The sequence below is a fragment of the Epinephelus lanceolatus genome, chromosome 8 (genome assembly GCF_041903045.1).
Source record: "Epinephelus lanceolatus isolate andai-2023 chromosome 8, ASM4190304v1, whole genome shotgun sequence".
NCBI lineage: Eukaryota > Metazoa > Chordata > Actinopteri > Perciformes > Serranidae > Epinephelus > Epinephelus lanceolatus.
The window spans coordinates 33,391,440-33,405,957 of record NC_135741.1 but is presented as its reverse complement, the minus strand read 5'-3'; the positions used below and the strand labels follow the sequence as shown (position 1 = coordinate 33,405,957).

Below are 14,518 nucleotides of genomic sequence, written 5' to 3'. Positions count from 1 at the left end.
TATATTTAACACAACCTGTCAAAGTACTGAAAGTAGAGTGGACCCGCAGCAAAAAATATCTGTCTTTCATACATTTGAGACTACAGAATGTGCACATCAATTTTCATAAAGTATGTTTAACATTTGTAAAGATATACTGAGAAGTGTCTATCGAACACTGATACCATCAAGTGGGATTTTGTAACTCCTGACAATCTATTTGCATTAGCAGTTTAAAACACTCTCTAAGACTCTTAGTTCTACAGTAATGTGTAAAACTTTGTGTTTTGACTTTTGTTTTAACAGGATACATCCAAAGAGTCCTTCGAAATGTTCTGGACTGTAAACCTCTTGATCACTTTTTCTCCTAAAGGCAGAAGACACAAATAAAACACATAACAGAAGTACTACAAAAAAAGTATGTAACATTAACAATATCTGAAGAAACATTAATCCACATAAACTTTCAAAATCACTCACCCACTGCCACCTGATCAAAGTCTATGATATTGTGTCCATTGTTGGATATGACCACTAGAGGGGGCTGTACAGCAGGACACTGCAGCTTCAGGTGGAGAGTATTGAAGGGACTAAGGAGATATTGGACATGACAAGCTATGAAATAAGGAGTATGTGTAACAGCTCCCACCAGACACCACACTTTGAAGAACAATAGAACATTATGTAAATAATAATTTACATGCTGATGCTAAAAATAATCTATATTTTAAAAGAAGATAAAAAATTGGATTGCACAGATTAAACCATGTAGTTAATGCCATTTGATTTCTGTGTGCTTGAGGATGAAACACTTTTGCACTTGGTCATAGTCTTCTCCTCTGTTGATTTGAGTTAATTTATTCTATTGATATTACAACAAAAGCTGTAAGGAACATACTTTGGTGAGCTCATAGTACAAACAGGACAGTCAAGAATGTTTGCCATTAACGAGGAAAATAGCCTCGGGATATGTACTTCTTTTGAACTGCTTAGATTTAAACCAAAGGTGTCTATCTTCTCCCAGAGGACATTTTCTTCAATATTTAGAGCCACTAGATAAAACAAGACGTTATAAATAGAAGAAAGAGATGGAGGGGACCAACAAGTTTTAAATGCAGTCTTTTTTCTTTATACATTCTTTTACCAGAAGCCTGACAACTGGGCCAAACTGTAATAGAGACAGTCAGCACACTTTTCACAACTGCTGTATAAAACTGCACTATAGCTTCACATGAAATTTGTCATTTGTAACGAGCAGACATCTTTGTAAGAAGAAAGAAAATTCTCAACTGGTTCCCCTGAAATTTCAAATAGTGAGTTTTCCATCTTCCACCCTCTTGAAGTCTATGATTATCTCTGTAGTTCCCCCAGGGCTAAGTTGAAGATGACTTCCAAAGGTTATACCAGCTTACAAGATTAGACACCTCCTTCTAATATGCTAATTAGTCAGCTACAGTTATGACCCAACCAGAGAGGTCACAGAGAGGTAATGTAGAGAGGGGATGTTTTTAATGTTGGATCACCTGTCAGAGGCGATGGGTAAAATACTTCTAAATCTTTATCAAGTGGTAGTCTGTGAGTCCCTCATGTTTTCTCCAGACATGGTGGCTATCGGTGCTAATGCTAACTACCCAGTTCTTCTTCTGTTTACTGGGTAATCAATACTGTGTTCTGTACAGTGTTAAAGTGATGGTATTTTTTCCAGGCAGTCAAGTTGTTTCCACCGTACCACAAATGTCAGGTTTTCGTTTGTCAAGGAAGAAAATAAGCTATGTAGCAAATAAATAATCTCATACACATCTTATTTAAATAAAGCTCATGCTGCTAAATTGCTATGCAGCTCCAGAATTCACAGTTGAGATTGAAACCACATTACTTGTTTGGCAAAACAGGCAACCCCAGACCCTCAGGCCACTGGGAGATTCAAGTTTAATGAAAATTCCAAATTCTGCAATATGCATGACTATGACATGATATAAAGTGAAATGCTAAGGGCCTTACAGGAATAGTTGACATTTTGGGAAATAAGCTTCTTTGTGGTTCTCAACATAATATTATTATTTATTTAAATCATCAAACATAAACTGACACACAACTCAGGGGCATGTAGTAGTGTTTTTACTGGGTCTGTGGGTGAAATATAATGTTGATACGGGATTGTTCTACATATGTCACCTTCAAAACTCACTGCAAGAACTGGCTCAAAACAAACCAAAACTGTAATCATAACTAGTTGCATCTCACAGTGCTCGGATACATATACGTATGTACATATATTGTGTGATTTTTCTCTTGTTGTGAGTATTTTGTTTGTATAATTGCTGTTACTGTACTGTTGTTTTGTTTTGTTGTTTGCACATGGGATGCAAATGTAACACCTGCAGTAGGCTATTTATGTCTGAGTGACTTAGTTTGCCCCAAGTGGTAGGGGTGATTATTTCCCCCGGACTGCTTATAAAATGCACTTTATTCGATCAAAGCCCTTTATTCCATCGACACACTTTAAATAGCACGTTATGGTTATGGCTAACTCTGCACTTTACTTCCATGTATGTATATATTGTTTGTCTGTTTGTAAACTATTTGTACTGTTTGTTTTGTCATGGATGGAGATAAACTTCCTTAACTTGAATAAAAATAAAACAGAGATAATTTTATTTGGAAAAACCAATTTGTTGGATGGCTATGATAGTGCCATCGGTCCTTTGGCATCTTACTGTCATCCTGCTGTGACGAACCTTGGCGTGATATTTGATGCTGTTTTTAAACTAGATAAACAGATCAGTTCAGTTGTCAAGACGAGCTTCTTCCAATTAAGACTCCTCAGTAAGGTGAAGGCCTACCTCCCTCCACATGACTTTGAGAGAGTAATTCATGCATGTATCTCGTCTCGTTTAGACTATTGTAACTCTCTGTATGCTGGACTTGACCAGTCTTCACTGCGCCGTTTGCAGACTGTTCAAAATGCAGCTGCTCACCTATTAACAGGGAAAAAACGCCATGACCACATTACATCTGTATTGGCTTCCCTACATTGGCTTCCAGTCTCTTTTAGGATCCAGTTTAAAATGTTATTACTTGTTTTTAAAAGTCTTAACGGCCTGGCACCATTCTATCTGTCTGAGTTGCTACACCCCCACACCCCAGTCAGAGCAATGAGGTCTACCAATCTGTTGCTGCTGGAGGTTCCCAGATCTAAACTTAAAAGTAGAGGTGATAGAGCCTTCTCGGTGGCAGCCTCCAATCTGTGGAACAGCCTGCCACTGCATATAAGAGCTGCTCAGACTCTTGAGCATTTTAAATCCCTGCTGAAAAACCATTTCTTCTCACTAGCTTTCAGCACTAGTTAAGCATGAGATCTTGGTTTTAGTACTATTTATTTTATCTTGATTTGTTTTTATGATGTTTTATTGGTCATTTTATTACGTTTTATTGTTTATTTTTACCATGTGTTTTAGAGAGGGATGTTTATATTTATTGTATTTATATTTGTTTATATGTATTTACATGCATAGCCTGTACAGCACTTTGGTCAACTGAGATTGTTTTTAATGTGCTATAGAAATAAACTTGACTTGACTTGTTTTAATTACTGTTTTTGTTTTTTAATTGTCTGTGACCTGCCAAGGGACAACGGATGTAAATTAGCAGTTCTGCTAACTCCGGCATATTTACAGATGTATTTATACTGATGTTCTTCAATATGCGTTGTCCCTTCCAAATAAACACTTAAATAAATTAAATAAATAAATAAATGTTGCCATATGTTGGGTTATTCTGGGTTGGTTGAGATGTTACATATCTCAAACGCAGACCCTATTTTCTGCTTGAATCAAAATCCATTTTGGGAAAGCAGTGGAAGTCTGGAAAAGGAGGCTTTGGTTCAAGAGCGCAGTACGTAGGATTTAAGGTGCGGATGTACTGTCTGCATTCCACACATTCTAGTTGGTGTTGGTAATGCTCCATAATGTCGTTTGCATTCCGAAATAAAAATCAAGTGGAAGAAGAAGAAGAAGAATGCCATTAACCCTATGGGCCCTAGGCGTTTTTGGGGTATTTTTACTGCCTTTACTTTTAAGCTCATATTACAGTCATTATAAAGGCTACATACACATGCTATATCTTGTTTTTCTTTTTTTTCAGAAAAATGTGGACTAACCAGATTTGCCATCATTTCATGTCCTTCTATGTGCCTGTATTTTATATTAATTTTTATATCAATAAAAAAAACAAATCCGGGTTACTAAATTCTTACATTTTTACATGTATCTCACCATAGCAAGTTGGAAAATGACCTATTCTGCCATATATGAAGAGGGGAGACTCTCTGGAATCTGGCAATATAAGAACCATGATGCTGGGACATTCTGTCACTTCACAGCTGTCCAAAACATGTGGTTTGTGCCAGGCGGACATGATTGTCAGTATTTTTTCATTACTGCAAGAAATTCTATTGACTCATTCACAAGTTTTATCTGAAAGAAACATGCAAAATTTACATCTAAGATCATAGAAAAATAGTCAACCAAGTGCAATGATGTCCTCCAAGATAATATTTTCCACTTTGTTTGCAGTAAACAAAGTTTGTTGTTGTTTTTCAGTTTCAGTTATATATTGGGAGGGCATTTTGGGCATTGGGGGGGGGGCTGTCATGCATGCATAATTAGGCTACAGTTGTCTGGGTGCGCAAAGGTGAAGTGGCTGGTCTTGTCATACAAAGTTTGATGGAGTGCCAACTGGACAATATGGAGATATTTGCATCTTGAAAGCCGGACTACAAATGTGGATAGACACGGAGAAACATACGCAAGCCTAAGACGTGGTAAGATACGATATTCCTCACTATATGAAGTGACTGATAACAAGATCTGTATAATGGATTGTAAAGAAATTTGTCAGGTTTTTATTTTGTAGACAATTGATCTGGATTTATAGCGTGATGGGATGACAGCACAATGATGTGTGTGGTATCATTGGAAAGCTCTGCTCCTGCGCTTTCATGTGATATGCGTGGCATTTCTGTGTGAGCCTGCATTCGCGAGCAATCCATCCAAGAGTAATGTGTGTGCAGAGCTGTATAAAAGCTCTGTTATACATAATTTTAGTGTAAATCTATCATTTTTTTTCGCTGTGAAAACACTGGACTACCGACAAGTGCTTGGTCTTGTCAGAAAGCTATGATTCCACTGTTTTACGTGACATAAGTTACATACATAACGTGACATACTTCATGACGTTGTTATAATAACGTTGACTTTTGGTTTCACACGTAATACGATGCCGGCCTCCTGAATGAAAGTCCTGTGTTATTTGACCTGTCCACCTCCCCTAAACAGACTTTGTATTACTTTTTATTTCTGCACCCGTCATAATTACTACAGCCACTAGAGATCACCACCTAAGGATAAACATAAATATGGGTTGTAATAGCTGCTTGTGAAAACAACCTCTGTGGTTCTATTTTGGAGGAAAGCCTCAGAAAAACGCATTCCTCCATTTTCCTCTTGGCAAACTCACTAGAGGTGCAAACGCCATCAACTGGACTGGAGTGTGGAACAAAAGATGTTATTTTATAACTGGAGCAGAAAAAATGTGACATGACAGGGCCCACAGTGTGCTATACAGAGCTGTGTAGAATCTGACTCAGAGTTGACTTACCTCCATGCTGGCTGGGCCTGTCGGTCTTCCTCTGGAGGGTCTCCGTCCGACACAAAGCAGGGAATGGTGTACTCACTGTAGCATTGGGTGAAGGAGTACAGCAGAGAGGCCCTGGCCTCGTCATACTGCTCTGACCTTGAAGGAAAAAACTCACAATGAAAACCCTTTCCATCACAGTTTTTCTAGCTCTTTTGAGATAACACTATATTTTGTGATCACTGTAAATTTAAAGAAATGGGAATACTGATGAAATCCATTGAGCACAGAAAGAAGAGGGAATGCTCGAGCAAAAGCCTTGTGTGTAACTTATTTCAGTGTTGTTGGATCTAAGACTTCTGTCCAAGTTATTAATTGGGTTTAGCCTACTTTCCATAAAGAGGCTTTCAAGGAGAATGTGAAAGTTGTTTCCTTTCCTTCCTTTCCTTTCTCTTTTTGGAACACTGCTCTTTGATATTTGGTTATAGAATATTTATTGATGAATATTTGCTTTACAGGCATTTCAGTCCAGCAAACTGGACATCATTTCAAAAGTGATTTGCAATACAAAGCGAGCACCAAAATGGATGAGATCAAGGAAAATATTGTGGAAATGAAAACCTCCTACCCCGGCTGTATGTCGGCAGAATTTGGTGATTCAGTTACTTGGTCTGTCTTCATTCCATCTGACACCTTGCTGTTCTTTGGAATCACAGGTGCCTTCTTTCCTTTACTGGTTTCCACTGAGACCTCCTGTTTAGTCTTACAATGAACACACATAAAGGTAACTGATGGGGTCATACTAAGGTTAGACAAATGTAGCGTCTACCTTCTGTACAAATGCCAGCATGTTTATGAAAGCGCTGAAAGTCAGTAAGGTGGTGAAGATGTGCACAGATTTAAAGCCCCTGCAGCAGCACAGACTGACCCTCACACGAGCAGGAGATGACTGGAGTAGGTGTGTGTATAGTTGTACCTCTTGTTCAGCATGTCTGTTCCTCTCCAACTCCTTCTCATGCAGCAACTTGGCTCGGTTGAAAAGACGCAGAGCCTCCTCTTTGATGTCCTGGTCTAACAGTCTGGGTCTGAATGTCACCTGGATCAGACATCTCTAGGTGAGAGGAGAGATGATAACATGTCAGGAATATAGAGTCCAGCACTAATAAAAGTTTTTTGAGATTCTTTCTATTTAAACCTCCACTTTATATTACAAACTGGAGGTTTAAATTAGTTTGAGGCAGCCTCCTGTTCTGGGGTTTCTCTAGCGTGGACCAATTCAAGTGGACTAAGCTGAGGATATTAATCCCTCTGTTTTCCAATTGCACACTATTTACTGGAGTTCTCCCGATGGGCTTCTGCTATGCAGTGGGGAAGAAATGAATGCAATGGATAAATTGTTTCCATAAACAGAGCCTTGAGGAAAGTCTTCCACTGTCAGTTGATGAAAAATGGTACTTCAAATTTAACTGTCACAAACCATTACAATAAACTACAATGATTTTCATAACTTCTCTACTTTGAAATGATGCTGCAGAGATTACAAGCGAATATAAAATGAAGATTCACTGTTTTTTATATTGTGTTTGTACTCATTGATTTTGCAGCATAGACAGAACAAAATAAAAAGCACTTGTTCACTGTTAGCAGGTGTCCAGTAGAGTGCATCGTTACACTATAAAGGTATCTGTTGTGAGCCAGTGGCAGCTACGTTGGCTGTTTGTCTCACTGTACTGAGTTGAACTGAGGCTAGAAGATTTTCCTCAGAGATCCATTAAATCTGTGAACATTATGTCTGTACAAACTGTCATAACAGGTAAAAATGTATTTGCTCGTCAGGTTTGGTTTCCTTACAAAATAAAGTTTACATTCACAAACTTAACCCAAACTATTTTGATTAAGTTCAGAGTTAGAACAAGGAGTTAGATTAGGATCACATGTAGCCTACAACTTTAATTATGGTTTTGTGATAATGTTACATGAAGATTTTGGCCATGCGTAAAATGAGAAACACAACCTCAAGAGATCTGGCTCTTACTAAAACTGCGGGCGGTGAGGAGGGGTTCAAATTAAAAGTGCTGAAGACATGCTTGGTTTGAGCAGGTTCCCACAGTCCCTATTAAAGAGGCACTCCAATTGCACTTCTATAAAGTTGGTTGAATTGCATGAGACACATTAAAAAGACTAGTAATCTGGCCTTTATGTGTAAAATCAGTAGAGTGCCCCTTTAATATCGATGTAAACATAAGAGGTGTGTTACTTCACCTCTCCGGGCAGCAGGCGGCCCGCGGAAGGAAAAATGCTGACGTCTGAATCCTTTGGTAAGGTGAAGGAGAACAGCCTGGCTGCGACAGGAGCCAAGGTGTCCTTGACCGCTGGAGTGTTCGGTTGTTTGGGATTTTTCTGGTTGGTTTGGCGGTTGGTCAGGTGAAGTATAGCAGTGGAGTGGTCACCTACTGCTGTGGCCCCAAACTGGACCAGAGAATGAGAGAGCTCCAATGGAGGGCGGAAAGCTGCTGCTCGGCAAGACAGAGGGAAATCTCTGTTGACAAAGAGAAGCACATTGTTTACTTATATATTAATAAATGCTGAATGTAATAAACTGAATCATATCCATCATATCAGACATAATGACAAACATCATTCTTAAAATCAAGAATATGTTGGTACTTTAAATCATCCAATCAATATATGACCTTAAATTACACATAATGCAAAATTAAAGTTCACCTGTTAATTCCTGATTTGCAGTTGAGCTGGAATTTGTACTCTTTGGCCTTGTTTGCACTGAAAATCAGATCAATCTCCAGGGTCTCTTGTGGGAGCAAAGTGCCAAAGCCATCGTTAGGCTGGACCTCAATAAACTGTAGTGTGAGAGAACACGAACAACACAAATTATCCACACAGTTTACTGCTATAATCTTTATAATTGTCATGAAATCAAACCCCAACTTTGAGTGTACTGATGGGCAGCATTTGTTCTGCAACAGCCATTCAGTGTATTTACATTAAGTTATTATATCTCTATTGAATTTCTGCATTTCTGCAATGAGATAGTGCCCTGTTATTTTGTCCATAGATGTATGAAGGATCCTGGATACAGTGTTGGAGGCAGTTCCTCGATCATTACTATTAAAGTTGCTAAGTGGCGCATGAGGTCAAAATGGTTCAACTGCCGCCTATGAAATCACCCAAATGATTAGTGCTGCTTTCGCATCATTGAGCCCATAGAGCAAGTGCACAAGAGACTTCTGCAGCTACTTCCGGTTTAGAGCTCCACTAACTTGAATGGGAATAAAATGATTTAATCTTGCAGCTCTTCTAGACTTTCCAAATGTTTTCACACTGAATGGATTGAATTCTGATAGTGAAATGAGTAATTTTGCAGGGGTTGTGATGCTTAAAAAAATTTCCACTGATTTACAGACATCTCTTTTACAATGTGAGTCTATGGGAAAAAGTCTTTTGGACCACATGGCATCACGTAACTGGCCCAGAAGTCATACTTCCACTGTTTGGCCACTATAAAAATTGGTTTTCGAAGACTGGCACACTTCCTGGGGGCCTGATTTTGTCTTTTAACTTCCTGTTTGCCTTTCTTCTACAGCAGCCTGACAAACCTGATTAGATCAGGGCTATTAACAGTGCTATTAACCTGGAATTCAAGAGACAAACCCAGAAATGGAAAAAGCCCCAAAATGAGCAGGCCACACAAGGACAGTCGTTTTTATTGGTAGTGGCAGAGTCTGCCATTACTGTGCAGGATTTAGACTGCATACTCACACATGGTGAATACACAGCAAACAATGTTTGTATGAATCTAGCATAATTTCATCTCACTGATAACAGCCTCACTGCTTGATATTCACTCTCATTACACATATCAGAGCTGTATTAAGTTACCACTAATGCAAAAAAAAGGAAAACATCCAACTGTTGCATTGCATTTGTTGAATTCCTGCCAAAGTAGCTACTCAACGAGTTTGCTGTGGTGCTAAACTGCATTTGCTGTTGCCACGGTAACCACAGAGGTTGCCAAATCAACCAGGACTGAAATCTTAAGGATTACAACTTCAAGAGTTGAACAAAAAGAGCAAATCTCAAAATTGAGAAACCTGTGAAAGGAAGGGTGAAGCTGAAATTCCAACAGTGGAAGTATTGTTAATTTTAATGACTAAACATGAGTCTCCTACACACCTGACATCCCCTACAAGTACAGCACTGACACAAACATTGTTTTCAGTGACTAATAGTATCTGGGTTAGTTTCTGCTTGGATGGATCCAAGTAACTGTACTTCACAAATACAGTGACATTTAACACAAGATAAGATATTCGCAGCGCTACTAACTGACATCACAGAAGTTCTTTTACCTCTGGAACACCCAGGAAGCCAAAGTCCTGAGGCAGCAGGGACAGGTTGGTAAGGCGAACGCTGCTCTTGACTGACTGGTAAATGGAACAGAGGCCAAAGTCCACCTCAGTCCGGTCGAACTGTAGGTCTGAGGAGGTCACGACTGCATGGACTGTGAAATGAACTGGCTTTACCTAAACACACACACGGGGAACATCTTAACACACATTTCACCATTTTTCACATTTTTATCAACATCTAAGAAGAAAAAACAGCTTCCTTAATACACATTATTTTCATGTCACAACACTACACTAGATATAGATCTCTTTAATTCATCCTAATATCACAATAATGTTAATAATTATCAGGATGGTTTGATTTATGTAATACAAATGGTTCCAGTGGCTGTTCTGAAAATGGCTCTGCACCTGTATCACTTTTCAAATCTTAATTACACACTTTCATAAGCAGACTGAAGGAAAAAAGCATTTAGGAGGACAAAGACTGCAACAACATTTAGACTGGTACAGAGCATGTGAGCAGAGCGGAGCGTAAGTGAGTCGGGAGTGCAAGTGGAAGCATTGTGGATGCAGCATAGGTCAGATTTCTTAAAATGTTGAAGTGCTGTCTTATCTCCCGCTTCTCTACGCTCCAATTTCACTCTAGTACCATAAGTTCGAACGTGCCTGACCCAGAATGCATCTGTGTATTGCCCACTGAGGCATTTGCTTCCGCTTAAGAGGTAAAAAACCTACAACTCCCAGAATGCACTGTGCCGCACCTGACCTGTAAAAACTCCCGCTGGTGGGTGACATAATGCAAGCTTGTCCATTTTGACACAGGAAACAATATGGTGGCCAGCAGGTAACAAACAGGCAATGCAGTAACAGATTTTTGGTTCATATTTACTCAGCGCAGCTTAATCTAATATTTTTGCTGTTTTTACAATACAGGAAACAGTGTGGTAACAACTTCCTGTTCACAAACTCTCTTATTACAGCCAAACAGTGCACGGAAATATGTTTCTGAAGACATTTTAGGTTAGAAATAGGAAAGACAGTAACAGAATCTTGGTCTATATTTGACTGGCACTGCCTAATTTTAACATTTGATCAGAGTTTTCTCTGAGTTTGAGAAAGAGAAAGAGTGGATCTCTCTCTTAATCTGCCTCCTCACACTTTGTGTCTGTGGTGGCTGGCATATGAAAATGTGGAAATACAATCTGTAGTTCGAGGAACAGCCCTAGAGACAGCAAAGATCAGCTGGATGAAGCATTTCATTTTGAGCTGAGCAGGGAGATCTAGGTGCCAGTAAGATGGAGGGAAGTTTACCTCAGTTCATTTACACATAATACTCACGCTGCTATAATGCAAAGCTGGTTGAAAATCTGCACAGTGTTCCTTTAAATCTGTAATTTCACAAAGATGAAAGAGATATGGGAGATATGGGTATTTTTGTTTGTGCTCATCATGCAAGGCTGGTGTTATTTGTTTTTTTATTGACAATAATCTGTCTGTGGCCCTCGGCCAGGAGGTAAATCTTTTTTTATTTTTTTTTTAAAAAAAAAGGCAAAATAATTCCCTAAAACATCTGAGCATTGTAGATTTTAGCAAACATTACATGCATTTATTTGGGACTATTTTAAGTGGTGGATTACTACATATTTATTGCTCATGATTATTTATAGCAGCATAGTGTAGTGTAATGTGTGGCTGTGTTAACGGTCACAAAGGAAGACATCACCCGGTGTAACAGTGTGGCTCATTTGTTTGTGTTTTTTAATAACAAACAAGGCCGAAGGTCTTCGGATACACAGACACAATACAAACAGTAGGATAAATCAATTTGCTGGTTTTGGTGTTTTTTAGGATTTATTGGCAATAATTTATCAAATATCAGCGTTATCCTTTAACACACATTTAGGTAGATAACGCCTTCTTGAATCATGTCAGTGCTCAGCAGATGACCTTGTTTATTGGTCTCTGCACCGTTGCTCTCCTGGCTGCTGTGGCGTCTGGTGACCATACAACAGTGTGTGTGTAGGCACATGGTTAAATGCCAGGAGCTCAGGGCCTGAGACTGGGGGCAACAGCTTTGGTGCGCCGCAGGAGCATCCTGGCCCAGTCTTTGACTCTGCTCCCCCCACAATCCTCTCCTCTTGTCCTGCTCGAGACGGGGAATAGGGGGCTGGATGGGGAGGGGGAGGAAGGTGACGATTTGGCAAGAAGACTGACCAGATTTAGATTTACTGAGAAAGAGGACTGGCATCATTGCAGCACGAATGTCTAAGCAGCTGCTCTGTGTTCTTTAATAAAGGCTGCTGCTGACGAGCTGAAGGAATTCAGTTGCTGTAAGCTATTTATTTTCCACTTCAAGGGCTCCTGACTTGACTGTTTTCATATTTCAAAATGCAAGTTGGACCTAGAAAAGAGGATATTTGTGCCTCTTTAGAGGATTTTTTTTTTTGTTTGACACTGAACTTCAAACAGTCTTCTTATCAATGTTTGTTGCACTGTTCTATAAAGCTACAATAAAACAACAAATCTATGAAGTAGATATATCTACAGTTATATTACAATATCAGTTTCACATCAAGAGATGATGCTTTTTAGAGTGCTGAAAACACAAGATGGTAAATGGACTTGCACTTACAGTATGTAGCACCTTTCTAGTCTTCTGACCACTGTAAGCACTTTTACACTTCATGTCACATTCACCCATTCATACACACATTCACACCTTAGTGGCCAAGGCTACCATATAATCCGCCACCTGCTACTTAGTTTAAACACTCACACATAGTCACACATTTATGGCACGGCCATCAGGAGCAATTTTGAGTTCAGTATTGAGTATGCCAAAGTAAACTTCATTGTGCGGACTGGACAAGCCAGGGATCTATCCGCCCATGTTCAGATTAGTGGTTCCACTCTACCTCCTGAGCCACAGCAGCCCCACGTTATTCCCAAATGCAAAAACAAAGCATTCTGAATTCACTACAGCTCTGATTTGCATCTCTGACCATCTTTTTTTTGGCTCATGTTTACTGCGGTATTACTGTAGAAGCCATGCCAAACTGACTGACAGAACATGATCATGAAGACAAAGTTGACATTATTAAAACTGATATAACACTAGTCCATACCCATTGAGTGCACAGCTGCCCACGTACAGTTTCACATGGTGTGTGTTTGGGATACAGGTCATAGGAAACTGCAGATTAAAAAGTCAACTGAACCCATTAAGAAGAGCAATGTATTCAGACAGAGTTTTTGTGAATTTAATAGTACGACTGCTCGGCTACAGCTGATGTCCGTTTGAGGTGGATACATTTATCAGCGCGCGTGCGTAGTAACTTGTGGGATGAATGCATACAATTCAATTAAAAGCGACTTTGTAAAAGAATATACTAATAGTGTAATTTTTGGAAAAAGTAGCTTTGTCACCTTCTACCTACGCCAATCCTCAATGCCTATGTGCAGTTTCACATAGATTGACCACGTCAGTGAGTAGAAAAAACGTGGGACAGACAGAATGACACTCTGACAGTTTCCGTGATTATGTACACCATACCATACCATGACTTAGTCATACCAAAAAATAGAAAGAAAAAAAAAACAAAAACATTGGGCCACAGGGGGAGCCACAGTGATCGGTTGCATTTTAGCCATTTTTAAGCATTTTTCTGTTGTTATAGCGCCACCCAGTTGCCAATTAGAGTTAAATTTCTCCAGTCACCTTGAGGTGTCCTGTTCTACATATCTACCAAGTTTAGTAAAAATCGATATGGCGGTTAGGCCTAGATAAGAAATTAGCTCTCCAGCGCCCCCATTTTGTTTGATGGGGTCAATAATGGAGGGGTCCCCTCAGATTATGTGTGGTCATATGCCTACAAAGTTGCGTGGTGATCGGTGAAACCCTTGAGATGTTATACACCTTCATGTGATGAGCCACGCCCTCCGCAATATTCATTGCCTTATAGAAGCTCAGTTTTAGTAAGTTTTCCAACTTTTGCCGAGAGGGGACTTTAGATATTGGTCCCTAGATTATGTTCACCGAGTTTCATGCAGATCGGTCAAACTTCCTAGGAATAGATCGATTTGAAGTGTTTTTCAAAAAATTCAAAATGGCGGAAAATCTATATAACCGGAAGTTATGGGTTCTTGAGGCAAATGTGTTCCTCATGAGGAGAGGCATCTCTGTGCAAAGTTTCATTGTCTCTATGACATACGGGGCATGAGATATGCCCATTCAAAGTTTGCAATTTCAATCGGTTGCTATAGCGCCCCCCTTTGGCCAATTGATGTAATATTGCTTCATTCACATCCTCCCATGACCCTCTACCACTGTGCCAAATTTCACATGGATTGACCAAGTCAGTGAGGAGAAAAACGTGGAACAGACACACACAGACACACACACAGACAGAGTTTTCGTCATTATACTGTATAGTAAGATAGTAAGATAGCAGACCCCTTTTGCAATGTTAAATCATCCAGCCTTCTGTGTGTCTATGTTTAGGATACCGTCAAGAACAATACCTGCACTTGGT

At 39.5% G+C, this 14,518-nt stretch overlaps 1 protein-coding gene across 2 annotated transcripts in view; it reads right to left on the bottom strand.

Moving 5' to 3' along the window:
• Positions 1 to 14,518, bottom strand: part of cfap74 (cilia and flagella associated protein 74) — an 88,667-nt gene that overhangs the window by 10,272 nt on the left and 63,877 nt on the right. For both annotated transcript variants that reach the window (XM_033628541.2, XM_033628542.2), the window contains exons 24-31: positions 9,984 to 10,157; positions 8,341 to 8,474; positions 7,876 to 8,152; positions 6,590 to 6,724; positions 6,242 to 6,375; positions 5,638 to 5,772; positions 460 to 569; positions 291 to 346 (exon numbers count right to left, since the gene is read on the bottom strand). In XM_033628541.2, coding sequence (XP_033484432.2) covers positions 291 to 346; positions 460 to 569; positions 5,638 to 5,772; positions 6,242 to 6,375; positions 6,590 to 6,724; positions 7,876 to 8,152; positions 8,341 to 8,474; positions 9,984 to 10,157 — 1,155 coding nt within the window. The remainder of the gene's footprint in view (positions 1 to 290; positions 347 to 459; positions 570 to 5,637; positions 5,773 to 6,241; positions 6,376 to 6,589; positions 6,725 to 7,875; positions 8,153 to 8,340; positions 8,475 to 9,983; positions 10,158 to 14,518) is intronic.